This window comes from Triticum aestivum, chromosome 3D (assembly GCF_018294505.1).
Source record: "Triticum aestivum cultivar Chinese Spring chromosome 3D, IWGSC CS RefSeq v2.1, whole genome shotgun sequence".
Classification (NCBI taxonomy): domain Eukaryota; kingdom Viridiplantae; phylum Streptophyta; class Magnoliopsida; order Poales; family Poaceae; genus Triticum; species Triticum aestivum.
In genome coordinates this window covers 527,608,391-527,624,261 of record NC_057802.1, presented here as the reverse complement: position 1 = coordinate 527,624,261, position 15,871 = coordinate 527,608,391, and the positions used below count along the sequence as shown (strand labels likewise).

General features: G+C 42.4%; 1 protein-coding gene across 1 annotated transcript; it reads right to left on the bottom strand.

The window, feature by feature from the left end:
- Positions 1 to 3,628: 3,628 nt before the first annotated feature.
- On the bottom strand, positions 3,629 to 11,562 carry LOC123080244 (proline--tRNA ligase, cytoplasmic). Its single transcript, XM_044503152.1, has 13 exons — positions 11,336 to 11,562; positions 10,722 to 10,769; positions 10,529 to 10,614; positions 9,890 to 9,982; positions 9,290 to 9,406; positions 9,013 to 9,200; positions 8,627 to 8,693; positions 7,741 to 7,863; positions 7,475 to 7,627; positions 6,172 to 6,456; positions 4,867 to 5,085; positions 4,087 to 4,180; positions 3,629 to 3,957 (listed from the first exon to the last, which is right to left on the bottom strand). The coding sequence occupies exons 2-13, from the start codon at positions 10,747 to 10,749 to the stop codon at positions 3,893 to 3,895; spliced, it is 1,518 nt and encodes a 505-aa protein (XP_044359087.1). The 5' UTR covers positions 10,750 to 10,769; positions 11,336 to 11,562; the 3' UTR covers positions 3,629 to 3,892.
- Between the last annotated feature and the right edge of the window lie 4,309 nt (positions 11,563 to 15,871).

The window sequence follows — 15,871 nt, the reverse complement described above, 5'->3', positions numbered from 1 at the left end:
CTAGTCAACTACTGACTGGACATTTGACTGGGTCAACCTAGCCCCCTGGCCCCACATGTCATTGACTGTGGCTAACCCTCAATGGGTATAAAAAGTATATCCTGTTTTAATTCCAATTAATAAATAATTTCAAAAAAATCAAAACTTTGAAAAATCATATAAAATAATCTGTAACTCGGATCAAAATACTTTGTACATGAAAGTTGGTCAGAACGACGAGACGAATCCGGATACGCATCCCTTCGTCCGCCACACATCCCTAACATAGAAAACACGCAACTTTCCCCCTCCGGTTCATCTGTCCGAAAACACGAAACACCGGGGATACTTTCCCGGATGTTTTCCCCCTTCGCCGGTATTACCTATCCCTGCGTTAGATCACCTCTAGCACCGCATATTGCCATGTTATGCTTTGTGATGCTTTGATTGCTCTGTTATTTATTGTGTTCCCCCTTGTTACTTCTTTCCGGTAGACCCTGAGACCGATGCTGGTACCCCTGTGATCGACTACATCGACGACGAACCCTTCTCTTGCCAGAGCAACCAGGCAAGCCCCCCCCCCTGATCACCAGATATCGCCTATTCCTTCTCTCTACTACTTGCATTAGAGTAGTGTAGCATGTTACTGCTTTCAGTTAGTCCTATTCTGCTGCATAGTCTGTCATTGTTGCTACAGTTGTTACCCTTACCTGCAATCCTAAATGCTTAGTATAGGATGCTAGTATTCCATCAGTGGCCCTACACTCTTGTGTGTCTGCCATGCTATACTATTGGACCGTGATCACTTCGGGAGGTGATCACGGGCATATGCTATATACTTTATACTGTTACATTACTTATGATACTGTTCGGAGATGGGGGCTGAAGGGGCAGGTGGCTCCATCCCGGTAGAGGTGGGCCTGGGTTCCCGACGGCCCCCGACTATTACTTTGTGGCGGAGCGACAGGGCAGGTTGAGGCCACCTAGGAGAGAGGTGGGCCTGGCCCTGGTCGGCGTTCGCGGATATTTAAAATAACACGCTTAACGAGATCTTGGTATTTGATCTGAGTCTGGCCACTGGCCTATACGCACTAACCAACTACTCGGGAACAGTTATGGGCACTCGACGTCGTGGTATCAGCCGAAGCCTTCTTGACGTCAGCGACTGAGCGGCGCGCGCCGGATTGGACTGGAACGCCTGCTCTTGTATTAGGGAGGCTAGGTCTGCTTCCGGCCGCCCTCGCAACGTGCAGGTGTGCAATGGGCGATGGGCCCAGACCTCTGCGCCATAGGATTTAGACCGGCGTGCTGACCTCTCTGTTGTGCTTATGTAGGGCTGCGACGTGTTGATCTTCCGAGGCCGGGCATGACCCAGGAAAGTGTGTCCGGCCAAATGGGGTCGAGCGTGTTGGGTTATGTGGTGCACCCCTGCAGGGAAGTTTATCTATTCGAATAGCCATGTCCCTCGGTAACAGGACGACTTGGAGTTGTACCTTGACCTTATGACAACTAGAACCGGATACTTAATAAAACACACCCCTTCCAAGTGCGAGATATAACCCGGTGATCGCTCTCTAACAGGGCGACGAGGAGGGGATCGCCGGGTAGGTTATGTTATGCGATGCTACTTGGTAAAGTTACCATCTACTCTCTTCTACATGCTGCAAAATGGAGGCTGCCAGAAGCGTAGTCTTCGATAGGATTAGTTATCCCCCTTTTATTCTGACATTTTGCAGTTCAGTCCACCGATATTGCCCTTTTACACAGATACCCATGCATATGTAGTGTAGATCCTTGCTTGCGAGTACTTTGGATGAGTACTCACGGTTGCTTTTCTCCCTCTTTTCCCCCTTTCCTTTCTTCCTGGTTGTCGCAACCAGATGCTGGAGCCCAGGAGCCAGACGCCACCGTCGACGACGACTCCTACTACACCGGAGGTGCCTACTACTACGTGCAGGCCGCTGACGATGACCAGGAGTAGTTTAGGAGGATCCCAGGCAGGAGGCCTGCGCCTCTTTCGATCTGTATCCCAGTTGTGCTAGCCATCTTATGGCACCTTGTTTAACTTATGTCTGTACTCAGATATTGTTGCTTCCGCTGACTTGTCTATGATCGAGCACTTGTATTCGAGCCCTCGAGGCCCCTGGCTTGTATTATGATGCTTGTATGACTTATTTTATTTTTAGAGTTGTGTTGTGATATCTTCCCGTGAGTCCCTGATCTTGATCATACACGTTTGCGCGTATGATTAGTGTACGATTGAATCGGGGGCGTCACAGTGGGTGAACTCGGTTCCACCTTGTATTGAGGATGTATGGCCTCTTGATTGTAACACTGCGACATTGCAATAAAAACTCCCTTTCCAGCGCAAAAAAAAACATGATATGATGAAGAGAACCTTGGTGACGAACATGCAAGTTAGGACGCTTCCCAGTTAGAATGCATGTAGGGTTAAGGCAGATGGCATGGGTCCAAGTTATCGACGAAGATTTCCGCTGCGGTGATTTATTCAAGACTTGACCATAATGGTCCTATTTATGTAAGACGGTATGTAATGGATGTAAACTCTTGATATTCAGTCTGTGGTGTACATTGATCCTTGGGATCACTTGGTGGCTTCGACCGTATAAGTTCGGAGTCCCCACACCTTGCGTTATGTCACTAGATCTTGATTTTTCATATATAAATGTAACCACCTCCCTTGTAAAGGATTTCTCTATAATGACTCCCGTAGTGGCCAAATGAGGTTTTGTTGCTCTTATAACAAAGGAATCCACATTTACAATGAAAATGCCTGATTTTTTATGTGCAATATAAATAGACATATATTTTGACAAATAAATTGTCCAAGGTGAATTATTGCCAACGTCTCTTCCCAAGAATCATGACGGACAAAGTGACAATTCAAAAAGAATGGATCCAACATTATATTACTATCAAAATTAGAAATATATTTTCATCTATTAAAGATTATTTAAGTTCTTGAAGTACTTGGAAGGTTTGTTTCAAATTGCCACCGAACAAATATATTTTTTAACAGGATTTTGTTATGCGTAATAGCACCTAAGGGCCCAGAAATTTCTAAATAAGAATTCTAGGATTTCATTCTTTTATCGCATTGGGATGTTTTGAATTCTTGAATAAACCAATTCGAGGACAACAAAGATTATATCGACAAGGTGCCAAGTAGCTTCCTGGTGTTGGCTAAGTGATTCAATCTTCGTCTTCGCCTTGGGGAATCCATCCTGCACTTGTCCTATCATACATTTTTCCTCATCTTCTCCTAGTGGCACAACGGCGTAGTCCGAAACGCAACGATTCTTCAGAATCAGCAATGGCAGCCGATGATCACTTTTATGGTAGGTTTTATTCATGTACGTGAGTTTTCCCGGTGTTCATACTCTTCCGTGCGACTGAGGACAATGGGGATGGGGAGGAACGCCACCCGGCTGGGTACGTCGGCGAGAAGCTCCAACGTGGCCAGAGACGATGGGTAATACTGTACGTCAGCGAGAAGCTCCAACGTGGCCGGAAACGATGGGTAAGACGAGAAGGTGAGAAAAAAAATCAACAGATGGCGAGATGGGTAAGACGATGGGTAATACTGCATGGGGATGCCCTTAATTCATCCAAGCCTGGATGGAGCAGAGACAGCTAACTCAGGCACTTTATACGGCGCTAATATTGTCATGTGCAGGTCCATCACTTAAGGTTGTACACAATGTATATTTCTCGACACCGAACTGATCGATATGCAATCATTACAAAATAGCAAATGGACAACCAATCCGCAGTTACAGGTATCATACGAAAGGATTACTCAAAAATCAGGTAGTATATATAAGAAATAAACAGCTTTGCCAGAGCAAACGATCCACGAAAATGGCAATGTATGGGTGACACAACACTGGGATCAATAGCTGCGACCCCAGAATGACCACTTTTGAGCAGGCTTTCCGGAAGCAAAGCACACGGTTCCTGAAGTTTTGTGCAGAAAATCAGTGTCAAGGTTAGTGCGGCGTGTATGGAAGCATTATTTGCAGGAAGGACAGCAAAAGAGAAATCCAAATGAAATTACAAAAAAGCACTGCTGTCTGCATAGCGTACCAGAAGGGAGATCTGGCTGGTCAAATGGAGTACACAATGTTTTCGCAGCTCCAAGTTCACCTTTGGTCCGAGCTTTCACGTCCTTCTCCACCTCCTGCACAGCACAAGGGAAGAAATTGTATGCTAAACATGCCAGAGTTGCAAACACCTAGCAAGCAGGAAGCCAACTACAGCAACATAGAATTTGTGCCAAATGCTAGTCCTCCACTTGAACAAGTCATCCTGCGGCCAGAACTTACTATTCTCAAATACACCCATGATTTGAAATAATTTTTCTGACTCCAGTTCATGAGGATCATGGTAATTAACAAAACCATTGACTAATATGAACTAGAGAGCACACACAGCATCCAAGAGCAATAAGTGACCTAACAAAGGAAGGGTGCTCCGAGTCTTATTGTTGAGTCATGTAAAAATAACTAGAACTTCTGATTTTCTCACATGGAAGTACTAAAGAAACCCCACAGCTAATAAAAGAGGCGCTACCCTGGTGGAAACATGAAATGGAGCTATCAGGTGATGAGCAAACTGAAACTAGAACTTCTTTTCCCATGCATTAGCTTCAGTTTCACCAACTTTGTGGAGTTCTTTCTATATAATTTCAAGGTTTAGACATCCCATTACTCCCCCTACAACCAGCTTTGCAGTATAGTGAAGTGCATAGAACATACGCTAGATACCAACATGTGTGCCATAGTCATAGTCCTGTTAGTTATTAGTGACTGAAAAATATCAGGGTGGGAGGGGAATAGGAGAAATATAGGGCAGGACATAAAATACCTCCTCATCACACCATGGAGCCAAGATCAACTTTTTGTCATTGAGAGCTGCTATGAATTCATCCCAAGTGCTGATGCTTACAATGCAGGCATCTCTCTTTGCTTTCGCTGTTTCCAACAAGTTTGCTTGAATCCCATCCAGCAACACTCTAACCTGCTCAACCAAGTCGGTTGAAGGAATATCAACCTTTGTACCATTGTCTCGCCGGACAATGCGCACCTGTAAATACAAAACATTATATTCCATTTAACTGCCAATGGGCAACTTCACTAAATGGTATGAAATTAAGGGCTTTAAATCTTTGCTACAACTCTGCACATATCTAATCCTCGGAAGATGAACAAGTTTGTGTCGCAATCATATGGTTAATCAGGCAAGTCAAAATAATTCTAAATCTGTACGTGCAAATTACTGGTGGAATCATGCAACAGTTCCTCTGACTAAGATATCCCACAAAATTTACTTTTAAGGGAGAAATAGGTCCATGCAGCTTTGGATCTAAACAACAGTCAGCAATTAAGATATTTTGTGCAAAGAATTGTAGAACAGAAGGCTTTATTCAGTACACTGTACACATGAATGCTTATTCCTGATTATTCAGAACAATCAGAAAATTACTTCTATTTTGACATTCCTGATTATTCAGATTATTTTGGCATTCCTGCTTATTCCTGATTATTCAGAACAATCGTGAAGAAAACAATAGCACAGATGCACAATGAGTCAATGATTCCCTTCTATTTTGACATTCAATTATAAAGGGTTCTAAAAAAATTACTCTGCTAACCATCTCAAAATTGCCAAAACCCAGTAAGAGAACAAAATGAACAGGATACAGGTCAGAATCATCAGTAAACAAAAGGTTAATCAAACAACACAATTCGGAGTCTTTCTTAACAGCTAATGAGAAAATTTTAATTTCAAGTCGGTTGTTAAAAATAGTATTAAAGTCTAACAATGTGTATGTTAATATTAGCCACTTGCTTTCACCACACACCAAAAAAATAGTTACAGCCTAATTCAAATGTATGACGGTTTTAATAAAATTTTAACACGACCGAATAGACCCCATCTTAGGCTTCAGGAACAAGTTAAAGAAGCAAAATATCCAGCATCTTCAACAATAGGAACAAAAAGAAAACATGCTATATGAAGTGGGGAGCAACCTCTCACAAGGCTGGCAGAATTATATGACGGATATGAAAGGCTATAGTGCCCATTGTGAATATTTGTAGAGCGCAAAATGAAAACGAGAACAATTTATGGAGCAAATTATTCACACGATCAAGAATCAATAACCAGTACCTGCTTGTTCGCCAGATCTTTTGGACCTATCTCGATTCTCAAAGGAACACCTTTCATTTCCCATTGAGAATATTTCCAACCAGGAGAGTAGTTTTCACGAGCATCCAAATCTGCTCGAATCCCAGCTTCGTTCAAGGTGTAAACAGCCGACTCACACGCCCCTTTAATAGCTGTTGTGTCAGCATCTTTAAATGGCACAGGAATAACAATGACCTGGATAGGTGCCACCTTTGGTGGCAGCACTAAGCCCTTGTCATCACCATGTGTCATTATCATGACTCCAATCTGCAATAAGAGCGTAAAGGCTACGTATTACAAATGGAAGCATAACTAAACAGAACATTCAGCAACTGAAAATGACATACACAAAACAATATATGATGTGATGAATTATTTTAACAAAAAAAATCATGATATAGCCATAGTGGAAACAAATGGCCATTGCCAACACTTTGGCTAGCATTAAAAGCTAGCTCCGAAGTGCTTGGTATTAGGGCACACTAAGTTCTCAACAAAACGATCGATAAAACAAAAATGGAAGACCCATCATCATGATTTTCATTACAAAAACTATGGATCAGGCCTTGCTTTGAGTTAGGCAACTCTAGACATGCTACAACACAGAATTACATGGAACTGCAAAATTAGATTAATTACATTTCAATACACCCATTTAGCCTACCCTAAGTTGTTTGGGACTAAAGGCTTTGTTGTTGTTGTACATTACAATATACTCCCTCCGTTCTAAAATAGATGACTCAACTTTATACTAACTTTAGTATAAAGTTAGTATAAAGTTGAGTCATCTATTTTGGAACGGAGGGAGTACCAGCATGGGCCCATTCTACTGGTTAAGTGGTTATTGCACGACTTTCCCTAGTTAAACTAGGCAAATCCAATTTCTACTCGTAAATTGCAAGATCCTGCCTTTTGAGATTCCTCCAAACAAAACATATATATTTTGGAAAGAAAAATACATCCAGATGGTACCGGCATTCCCCACACTAGTACTTCCTATTTACCATTATGTGCCAATGTCTTCGCAAAGATAACATTATACTTCTCTAAGATAATAGATTTTCAAGTTGAAAACCAAATATCATAAATACCATGAACCTATTCTCCAACATTTGATCTTTTCTGGTCAAACTTATAAGCTTATTCAAACGTTTACATCACAGACAATATATAAGCAGCAAGTGCACCAATATGATTCAAAAAGTGATGCCACTTCCAAAACTTTAGCAATAAAAAGAAGAATCCCAACAAAGCCCATTTCGAGTAAAAGAAATATAAGAATTACCGAGCGGGTAGTGTATGCCCAAGAGTTCTGCCACACCATGGACCGTTCACCCTTTTCATTCTCAAAAGTGATATCAAACATCTTTGCAAAGTTTTGACCAAGACAATGTGAAGTTGCACCTTGTATACCACGGCCAGTATTTGGAATGAAGGCCTAAAGAAAAAACAGAATGAAGGCCTAAAGGAAAAACAACCAACAAACTTTAATCTTGCAGTAAAGAAAAATAACACTTGTATTACATCCAGCAAGCAGTTTCTTATCCATACCTCTACACTGGTTGTGTAAAGTCCACCAGCAAACTTTTCCATCTCACTTTTCCTCCCTTTGGACACTGGAACTGCTAAAAATTCTTCATATATTCTCCTGTAGAGTTCCAATATTTGGAGGACCTGATATTTGTCATAAATGACCAGTCAACCCTTTGATATTTAACATGCAAATTTCATAAAATCTTATCAAACACAACATAGAACTGATATCACAATACTACATTTATTCAGATGTTACTCCAAGCCATGAGGACCGACTTAAATAGTTTTGGGGGCAGAATAACAACTTAGAACTTAAAAGTTATGAGTGTGTAGAGTTGCGCAATTTACACAAGAGGTCAAAACGCTGATCCAAGTTTCCATAGCTTACAACTACATACATCACTGCTCCACACTAGCCATCCATAGTCCATACTGAATAAAACCAACCAATCTACTGGTTCACAATAGAACCACCAAAATCAATTCAATATTACTAGATTACAACACAGCCAGATTAAAATACCACGATAAGTAGCAAACTACTTACACCCTTCATTACTGAACACACATCATTATAGAATTCAAATTTTGTACCCAAAAAATCAGTATAACTTTAGACCAACTCCACATTTATATGCCATTCCATTAGGTCATTCCCAACGTGTATATGCACTTCCATTTGGTTATTTCAACAAGTATATACCCTCCATTTGGTTATTTCCAAATTCATTTATATTACTACAAATGAAATACCCACCTCTTTTTTTTACATCTGAAATACCCACCTCATAATAGTGATAAGTAGCCTAATAAATAGGGAGTAGTGCAGTTATTTGCTTATATCTTGGTTAAAGTGCAAATACTCAACATGCCATGCATTCAGGAACGGAAGTTGTAATACCTCTTCATCTGCCTCCTCTTTAGTTGCAAAAACTGTATGGCCTTCTTGCCAAAGAAATTCACGGCTCCTGAGAACAGTTACAGATCATGTCAAATAACTTGAAGCAGACGCAGAATGTTTCGTCAAGACAGGACACAAGTATTACATCGGAAAAAAGGCCTATTAGCCACTTGGTTAAGATCATCTTGCTAATATACTGCTTTTTGCAAATGAATGTACTGCTTTTTGCAATAATAATTTAATATATTATCAAGCATGCAATTAGACACTATCGCACCATTAACTACTAACAGTGATGGGGCAGAGCTCTGCAGGCACTATAAGAAAGTCAAACTCAGAGAAGTGCCTAGACAAATGTGATGATGGGCCACCAAACAGTGAGCTACCTTATGAAAGGAGTTGGATTGCTAAACTCCCATCTAACAACATTGCACCACTGGTTACACTTCAAAGGTAAGTCCCGGTGGCTTCTTATCCATTTAGAGAAGTATGGATACATGACAGTCTCACTTGTTGGACGGATTGCAATAGGAGCTTCCAGATCAGATTTTCCTGATTTAGTAACCCACGCTACCTGGATGACAAATGAAAAGGTTACTGACTAAACCAATATATTAACTTGCAAAATACTTAATCCGAAAAGAAATGGAGTAAAAGGCACACCTCAGGGGCAAAGCCCTCAATATGGTCTTTCTCCTTCTGCAGAACATTCTCCGTAACAAACAAAGGGAAATAATATGGTTTCAGCTTCAACTTCTTTATTTCCGCATCAAAAAATTCCTGCACCAAATCACATTGATGTTACTTACAAGTAAAACATAATAATGTCACTATCACTTGATAATTAGAAGATATAAATTAACAGCAACAGCAAGGGTACTGATGTTGATTCAGAATCAAAAGGTATTGATATGATAAGCTGCTGAAGAAAACATATGCAATAACAGCTTTCAAATAAGACAGCAACACGACAATGAAGAAGAAATGGAACTTTCATGTATAATACTGAAAAGAGGCATTAAGGATTATGTGTTTATCAAATGTTGATTGGATATAGAGAAGTTCAGAATTAATTGCCAAATGAAAAAGAAGCAACATGGACGCATAAGAGAAGTTTCAGATGGCCCCAAATCGGTCTACGAAAAAGAGGCAACTCTCAAGACAGGATGCATATATTTCATTGCGTAGAAGGGAAAATACTAACAGTAAAATACAGCTTGGTCATTTGGATTTCAGATTCCAGATGATATTGAGAAAACTTACTTTCAGCAACTCCCATATTTCCATCGCCCAAGGCCTCAAGATATAACAACCAGAGATGTCATAGTACTCAATCATTTCGCTGTTAACAACAACCTGGACAAATAAAAAAGCTTAAAGAAGCCCCTAGCAAGAGCGGGATTAATTTGCAGTATGAATAAAATTTTGCTCGCATTTGTTGTTTCTACTATTATAGAAGAATCAGCATTTGTTGTTTCCGCTCTAACAAAAATGCAAGAAACTTCTCTGCTCTAACCCTACAAGCAAGAGACAAAGCCCAACTCGGAAACAGTAAGTATGATCACCACTGTACCGGTCAGTGGAGCACAGATAAGCTAATAGAATGTCTGACACTCAAAGGCAAAAACTGATACCTAATATAATATCATAAAATCCTGGAAGGTCGGTAGTTTCTCTTCGAGAACAGCATACAAACAGAATATTTGGCGTAGGAACAGTTCGAAAAGAAAAAAGCAGCAAATATTGCAGATTAGAGCAATAGTATGTGTCAACAAACTTAAAGCTATCACAACACAGAACTTTTCCCACGGCCATTATAACATTGCACCCACCAATCCACCATGCAACCAAATCGACTTGTAAATAAACCTCACCAAGCCAGCGATAAGCAAGAAGACACACCTCAGAGTACCACTCCCCGAAGTTATCATCCTTCTTGTACCCCATCCCCAGTTTCGTCTCCTTCTTCACCTCCTTCTTCTTCTTCCCTGCAATCCACAAACCAAGAAACAAGCTCAGAGAACGCAAAGATCAAATATCAAAACTCAAATCCACAGGAGTTAACAGCTCAAGAAGAAGACAAACAGGAACGCACCTCCACCTCCGCCCTTGTTGGTCGACATGGCTAGATCCCGAACCACCGCTGCAGCACAGGTAGACAAAAGACAAATCACGATCAAATAAGCTCGGAAAAATCCGTGAGGAGCAAGCAGGGAGGGATTCGGTTTGCTCTACTGATACGGATACGTGTATCATTATCGGGCCGGTACAGATGCGTAAATACGGCTTTTTGGAAAAGCGCCAATACGGGGATACATTGTACTTTTTTTTAATTCACAAAAATGTATATATGTGTAGAAGCTAGGAACAGCAGATTAGCTTCTTGTTTGCTCTACTGTGGATGCCGAAGCAGCTAACTGTTAAAATCAAGAACACGGCATAGCAGTACCAGTATATTCCCAATCATAAACAAGAGTTGGGACATCCATCATGCCAACAGTGCCACTAGTACTAATGTGTTAACCGATTTCGGCCAGTATCTATCATGCCAAGCTCCTGCTCTCTCAAATTGCATGTTACTGGCTTACAGCGAACTCTAAAGCAATCGAGCATATCTCCCTCGGCCGGGAGCGGATCTACGCTCTGCGCGCCCAGAAACCATGTAGGTACAAGCAGCCAATCGCTGGACGGACGGGGACGAGCTCATACCTCAAAAACCCGAGACTGCGGCGGACGGGGCGGGGGAGCACGCACGATTCGCCGCGACGAGGAGACGGGGGACGTAGACGACGGCCGCGCCGCGCGTGCGTTTGGGGGAGGGGGGAGGGGGCTGGCTGGCGGGAAGGTAGGGCGCGGCGGCGGCGGCGGCGGAGCAGAGGAGGAGGGAGAAGGAGAGCTGGGGTGGGCTGGGGTGGGGGTGGGGTAATAGGGTTCGCGTCCCGCGCCCGTCTGTCCTCTTCTGCTGGTGGTGGCGGCGCCCCCACGCTAACCAGCGACCGGCAAATCCTATTTGCCGCCCACGGGCTCAGGGCTTCGCTGAAGGGAGCCTCCGCATGGGCCGGCCCACGTACGGATTATGTGTGCTGTTTTTAGTTCTCTGCTGTTTTCCACGCTGTTTCCAGCGGGTTTTTTTTCGTTTTTCTTCTGATGTTTTTTGCTTTCGGTTTTTTCATTCTTTTGTCGGTTTTCAGCTTTCTTTCCTTCTGTTTTGGTTTCTTTTTCCTTTTTTTACGTTCCTCTTTTGCTGTTTCTGTTTCTTTTTCTTTTGTCCTCTCTTTTTCATATTATATAAAAAGTTCACCATGTATTACAAATATGTTCATCATATATTAAGAAAATGTTCGTCGTATATTGATGAAAAGTTCACCACGCATTATAAATATGTTCATCTTGTATTACAAAAATGTTTATCGTATATTAAAAAATTGTTCAAGGTATATTTTACAAAATATTAGCTGTGTATTTGAAATTTGTTCATCGTATATTAAGATTTGTTCAATGTATACTACAAAATGTTCATCATGTATTTGTTCAGCATTTTTCTACAAAAATGTTCACAATATTTTAAAAATTGTTCAATATATATTATAAATGTTCAATGTGTATTCAAAACATGGATATATATTCATATTTTCATAAAATGTTGGAAGTAAAAACCAAGCAAAATCGGGCTGCTACAGTGAATCGGAAGGTACAGTATCGTTTTGCTACAGTAGGAAGATGCTACAGCGTTCCTACATTGCAGGATCACCCTGTGCGAAGCCACAGCTCGTGGACGCACCACGGGCGTTATACAGGGACTCTCCCAGGGACCCACACGGTGCCACTAGTAAAAAAGGAAAAAAAAGAGAAGCATTCATTCTGACCAAAGAAGTCCCCAAACCGTGGCCCATGGAAGAAGAATTTCACATGCATTCTCGACTCCTTAGTCGCTTGTGTACGATGCGCTCAATGAGTTTCTATCTGCTTGTGCGGATCATCTATCTTAGCTCCTAGCTAGCTCATGGACATCATCTAGTGCAGAGGAATCGTCGTTGGCCGCGTTGAAAAAAGAAGGATGTAGATGATGACATGGTTCCATGTGGAGCCGAGTTGGTTCGAGGGATTAAGTTTAGAGGATCTGCTATCCAAGAAAAGGTTTAATCTCTTAAAAAATTGACTTTTAGGGATAGCCGGATAGGAAAAAGTTTTAACACTTTTAGGATACGTGTCCTGCTCCAAATTGGTTTATTTTATTACAATGAGCGAGGCCTCTCATGTGAAGCAAATAGGCCACACATCCGACAGACGCAAATTGGTGCGGCTGGTTTAGTAGTTATGCCACTGACTCAAGGGGGCTTTTAGCCATATCAATTGAAATAGTTTGGTGATTTGAATGTTTTTTTTTAATGGCTCAAGAGGTCTTTTGGTTTAGCAAGCATCCGCTTTTGCATCCATGTCTGCATCAAAGGTTGACCCTCGACGCGCCGCAACCACTATTTTACTCCTTTTACGCAATTATGAACGAAACTTTCTCGATTCCAATGCAACATATTCAGTTCATATTTTTCCTGGTAGTATTTTTTTCATAGTCGTTTAGGGTTTCTTTATCCGTTTTCACTTCGCAAAAAATGAAAACAAATGCGACAGCACTCAATTCCATCTGTTTTTCATCCCTACTTCACTTCCAAAATCTATTTATTGAAAATTCAGCATGCCCAGTTCTTTTGTCTAACTACCATGAGCATGTGAACTAGTTGATTCCCTAAACTCAACTCCTATTTTGTTCTGTTTTCCTAGTTCTCATCTCCGTTTGCATTAAAAGTATATCATTTCAATTGTATTGAAAAAATGAAAAATTTGGCCCCTTTGTCGATCAACTTGTGTGCATCACGCATGCTCGCGGGGAGGGGGAGGGGGGTAGTGTGGTGGTGGCTTCGGCCTCTTGCTCAGTGTTGGTGGCGGCAGGAGGCCCGAAAAGTGGAGATAGTGGCGATATGACTGGGAATAGATGGCGTCAGGTAGCTGATGTCGATGTGGCATTCAACTTTGGTGTGGCGGTTTCTCTTAGAGTATTTCTAAGGAATTAGCTAAATAGTCATTCAATATTCACACAAGTGACATCCACAAATGTACATTCGGTTTTGCAGGCAAAAGCTCGGGCATTACTTCTTGTAGCAAAGTTGTCAAGGCTTTGAACTGGAATGTAGTCTCCTTCTCTGATTGCAGGAGAATGGTGAAAGCCGGTGAAGCCAAGAATTTACTTGAGCACCCAGGGCATTGGATGATCTGGCCTGCTCTAGCAAATTTCTTCAACCTCACTTCTAGTCTCCGTCCATGCACGATCAAGCACATTCCTTAGCTTAAGAATCTTATGGTTGGACATGAAGTATCTACTCCCGAGCTCAAATGCTCCCTAAGAATAGTAAAATGGAAAAAGAAAAATCAAAACATCCGGTTTTTTTTGTGTGGTAGCCTTTGATAGATGTTTTGTGTGCTTGCAAAAATTCATCATGAAGGGGCATTCCTGCAATTCATGGCAAAATAAACAAAATCGATGCTCAATATTATTTTTGAAAGCATTTTGGAATGCTGATTTTCTTGCCATGACTTTCAAAGTGTCATTTGGTGATGAAAATTGTCAAGCATACAAATCATTTGTCAAAGTTTCTCACAAAAAATCATTTTTTAATTACTTCCATCTTTTTCTCGTTTTTACTGTTTATCCCGAGCTTGGGATTAGAAGAGGACTTTCCACTCATACTCTAGCAAAAAAAAACTTTCTTGTGTAGATCATCCTTTAGTTGCACTTTCTTATGCAGCAAAGCCTCTAGATGTAATTCCAAAATGGTTTTATAAGCCATCTATTTTATTATGGGGAAACTAGTTTCTGTACACAGTGTTTTTGCGGGAAAACTTTCAATCTATTCATCTTCAATCATGATGGTACAACGAATACCAGAAATAATAAAAATTACATCCAGATTCATAGACCATCTAGCGACGACTACAAGCACTGAAATGAGCCGTCGGCGCGTAACCGCCATTGCCCCTCCCTCACTGGAGCCGAGCAAAACTTGTTGTAGTAGACAGTCGGAAAGTCATCGTGCTAAGGCCATATAGGACCATCGCACCAGAACAGCAACCACCGCCGTTGAAGAGAAGCTTAGATCGAAAGGATCCAACCTGTAAACACACGATCACCCACGAATAAAGACCGGATCCACGTGGATCCACCGAAGACAAACGCCTACCTAATCCCGCAAGATCCGCCGGAGACAAATATCCACATGCCCTCAGATGACGCTAGAAGCACCACCTAGACGAGGGCCGGGCGGGAAGAACCTTATTCCACCTTTAAAGAGCCGCCACCGCTGCCTCGTATATCTGAGTAGGACACAAACCCTAAGAAAACTCAGAAAAGCATCCCAAAACAAAGCCCACCCGCCGGCAAGATCCGGAATCCATCAAGCCTCCATGGCCCAAAGGCCACAGGAGACGACGTGGACACGCGCCGACATCGGCGGGAGGCAGAAGAAACCCTAGCGGCGGCTGGGTACGAGAGCCCCATCCCTTCCGGCTGGGTACATTTTCTGTACACCGTTTAGGTTGCTAAATAAGCCCTCTTTGAGGGCTCTCTGTGTGCCAAAAGAAAATGTAGCTGATGTGATAATAATTGATGAGTACCGAATGCGATTCCATAACAATGCACGGTAGCGTATGCGATTGTGCATCACACACGTACGGTACAGCCGGCGACACACCGGTACAGAATACAAAAGAAAGGACTGATTCACAAGAGGATACATGTACGATTTGCACGACTAGCTCGATCAGCACATGCACGAACGTACGAAACGAAAGCTCAATCTAAATCGAGAACCGCGAACTATAAAAGAAGAATCATCGCAGACGGCCGATCGATCGATCATCGATCGCACGCCGTTATTTGCTTAATGCAAAAAGAGAGAGAGAGAGAGAGAGAGAGAGAGAGAGAGAGAGAGAGAGAGAGAGAGAAGGAATGCGCGCGTCTGTGGATGGATCACCAGCCGGTCCGACGGCTCTAGCACCGGCTGGGCACGTTGCCGATGCCGCACTTGGAGGGGATCTGCATGGCGAGGCGGGCGTCGATGTTGCCCGCGGACGCGAGCAGGCCCTTGTTCTGGCACACGCACCGGAGGTTGGCTCCCCTGAGCGCGGCGCAGCACTGGCCGCTCGGCGTGGCCTCCCAGCTGCCTCTCGCGCAGTACGACCTGCACGCGCCGA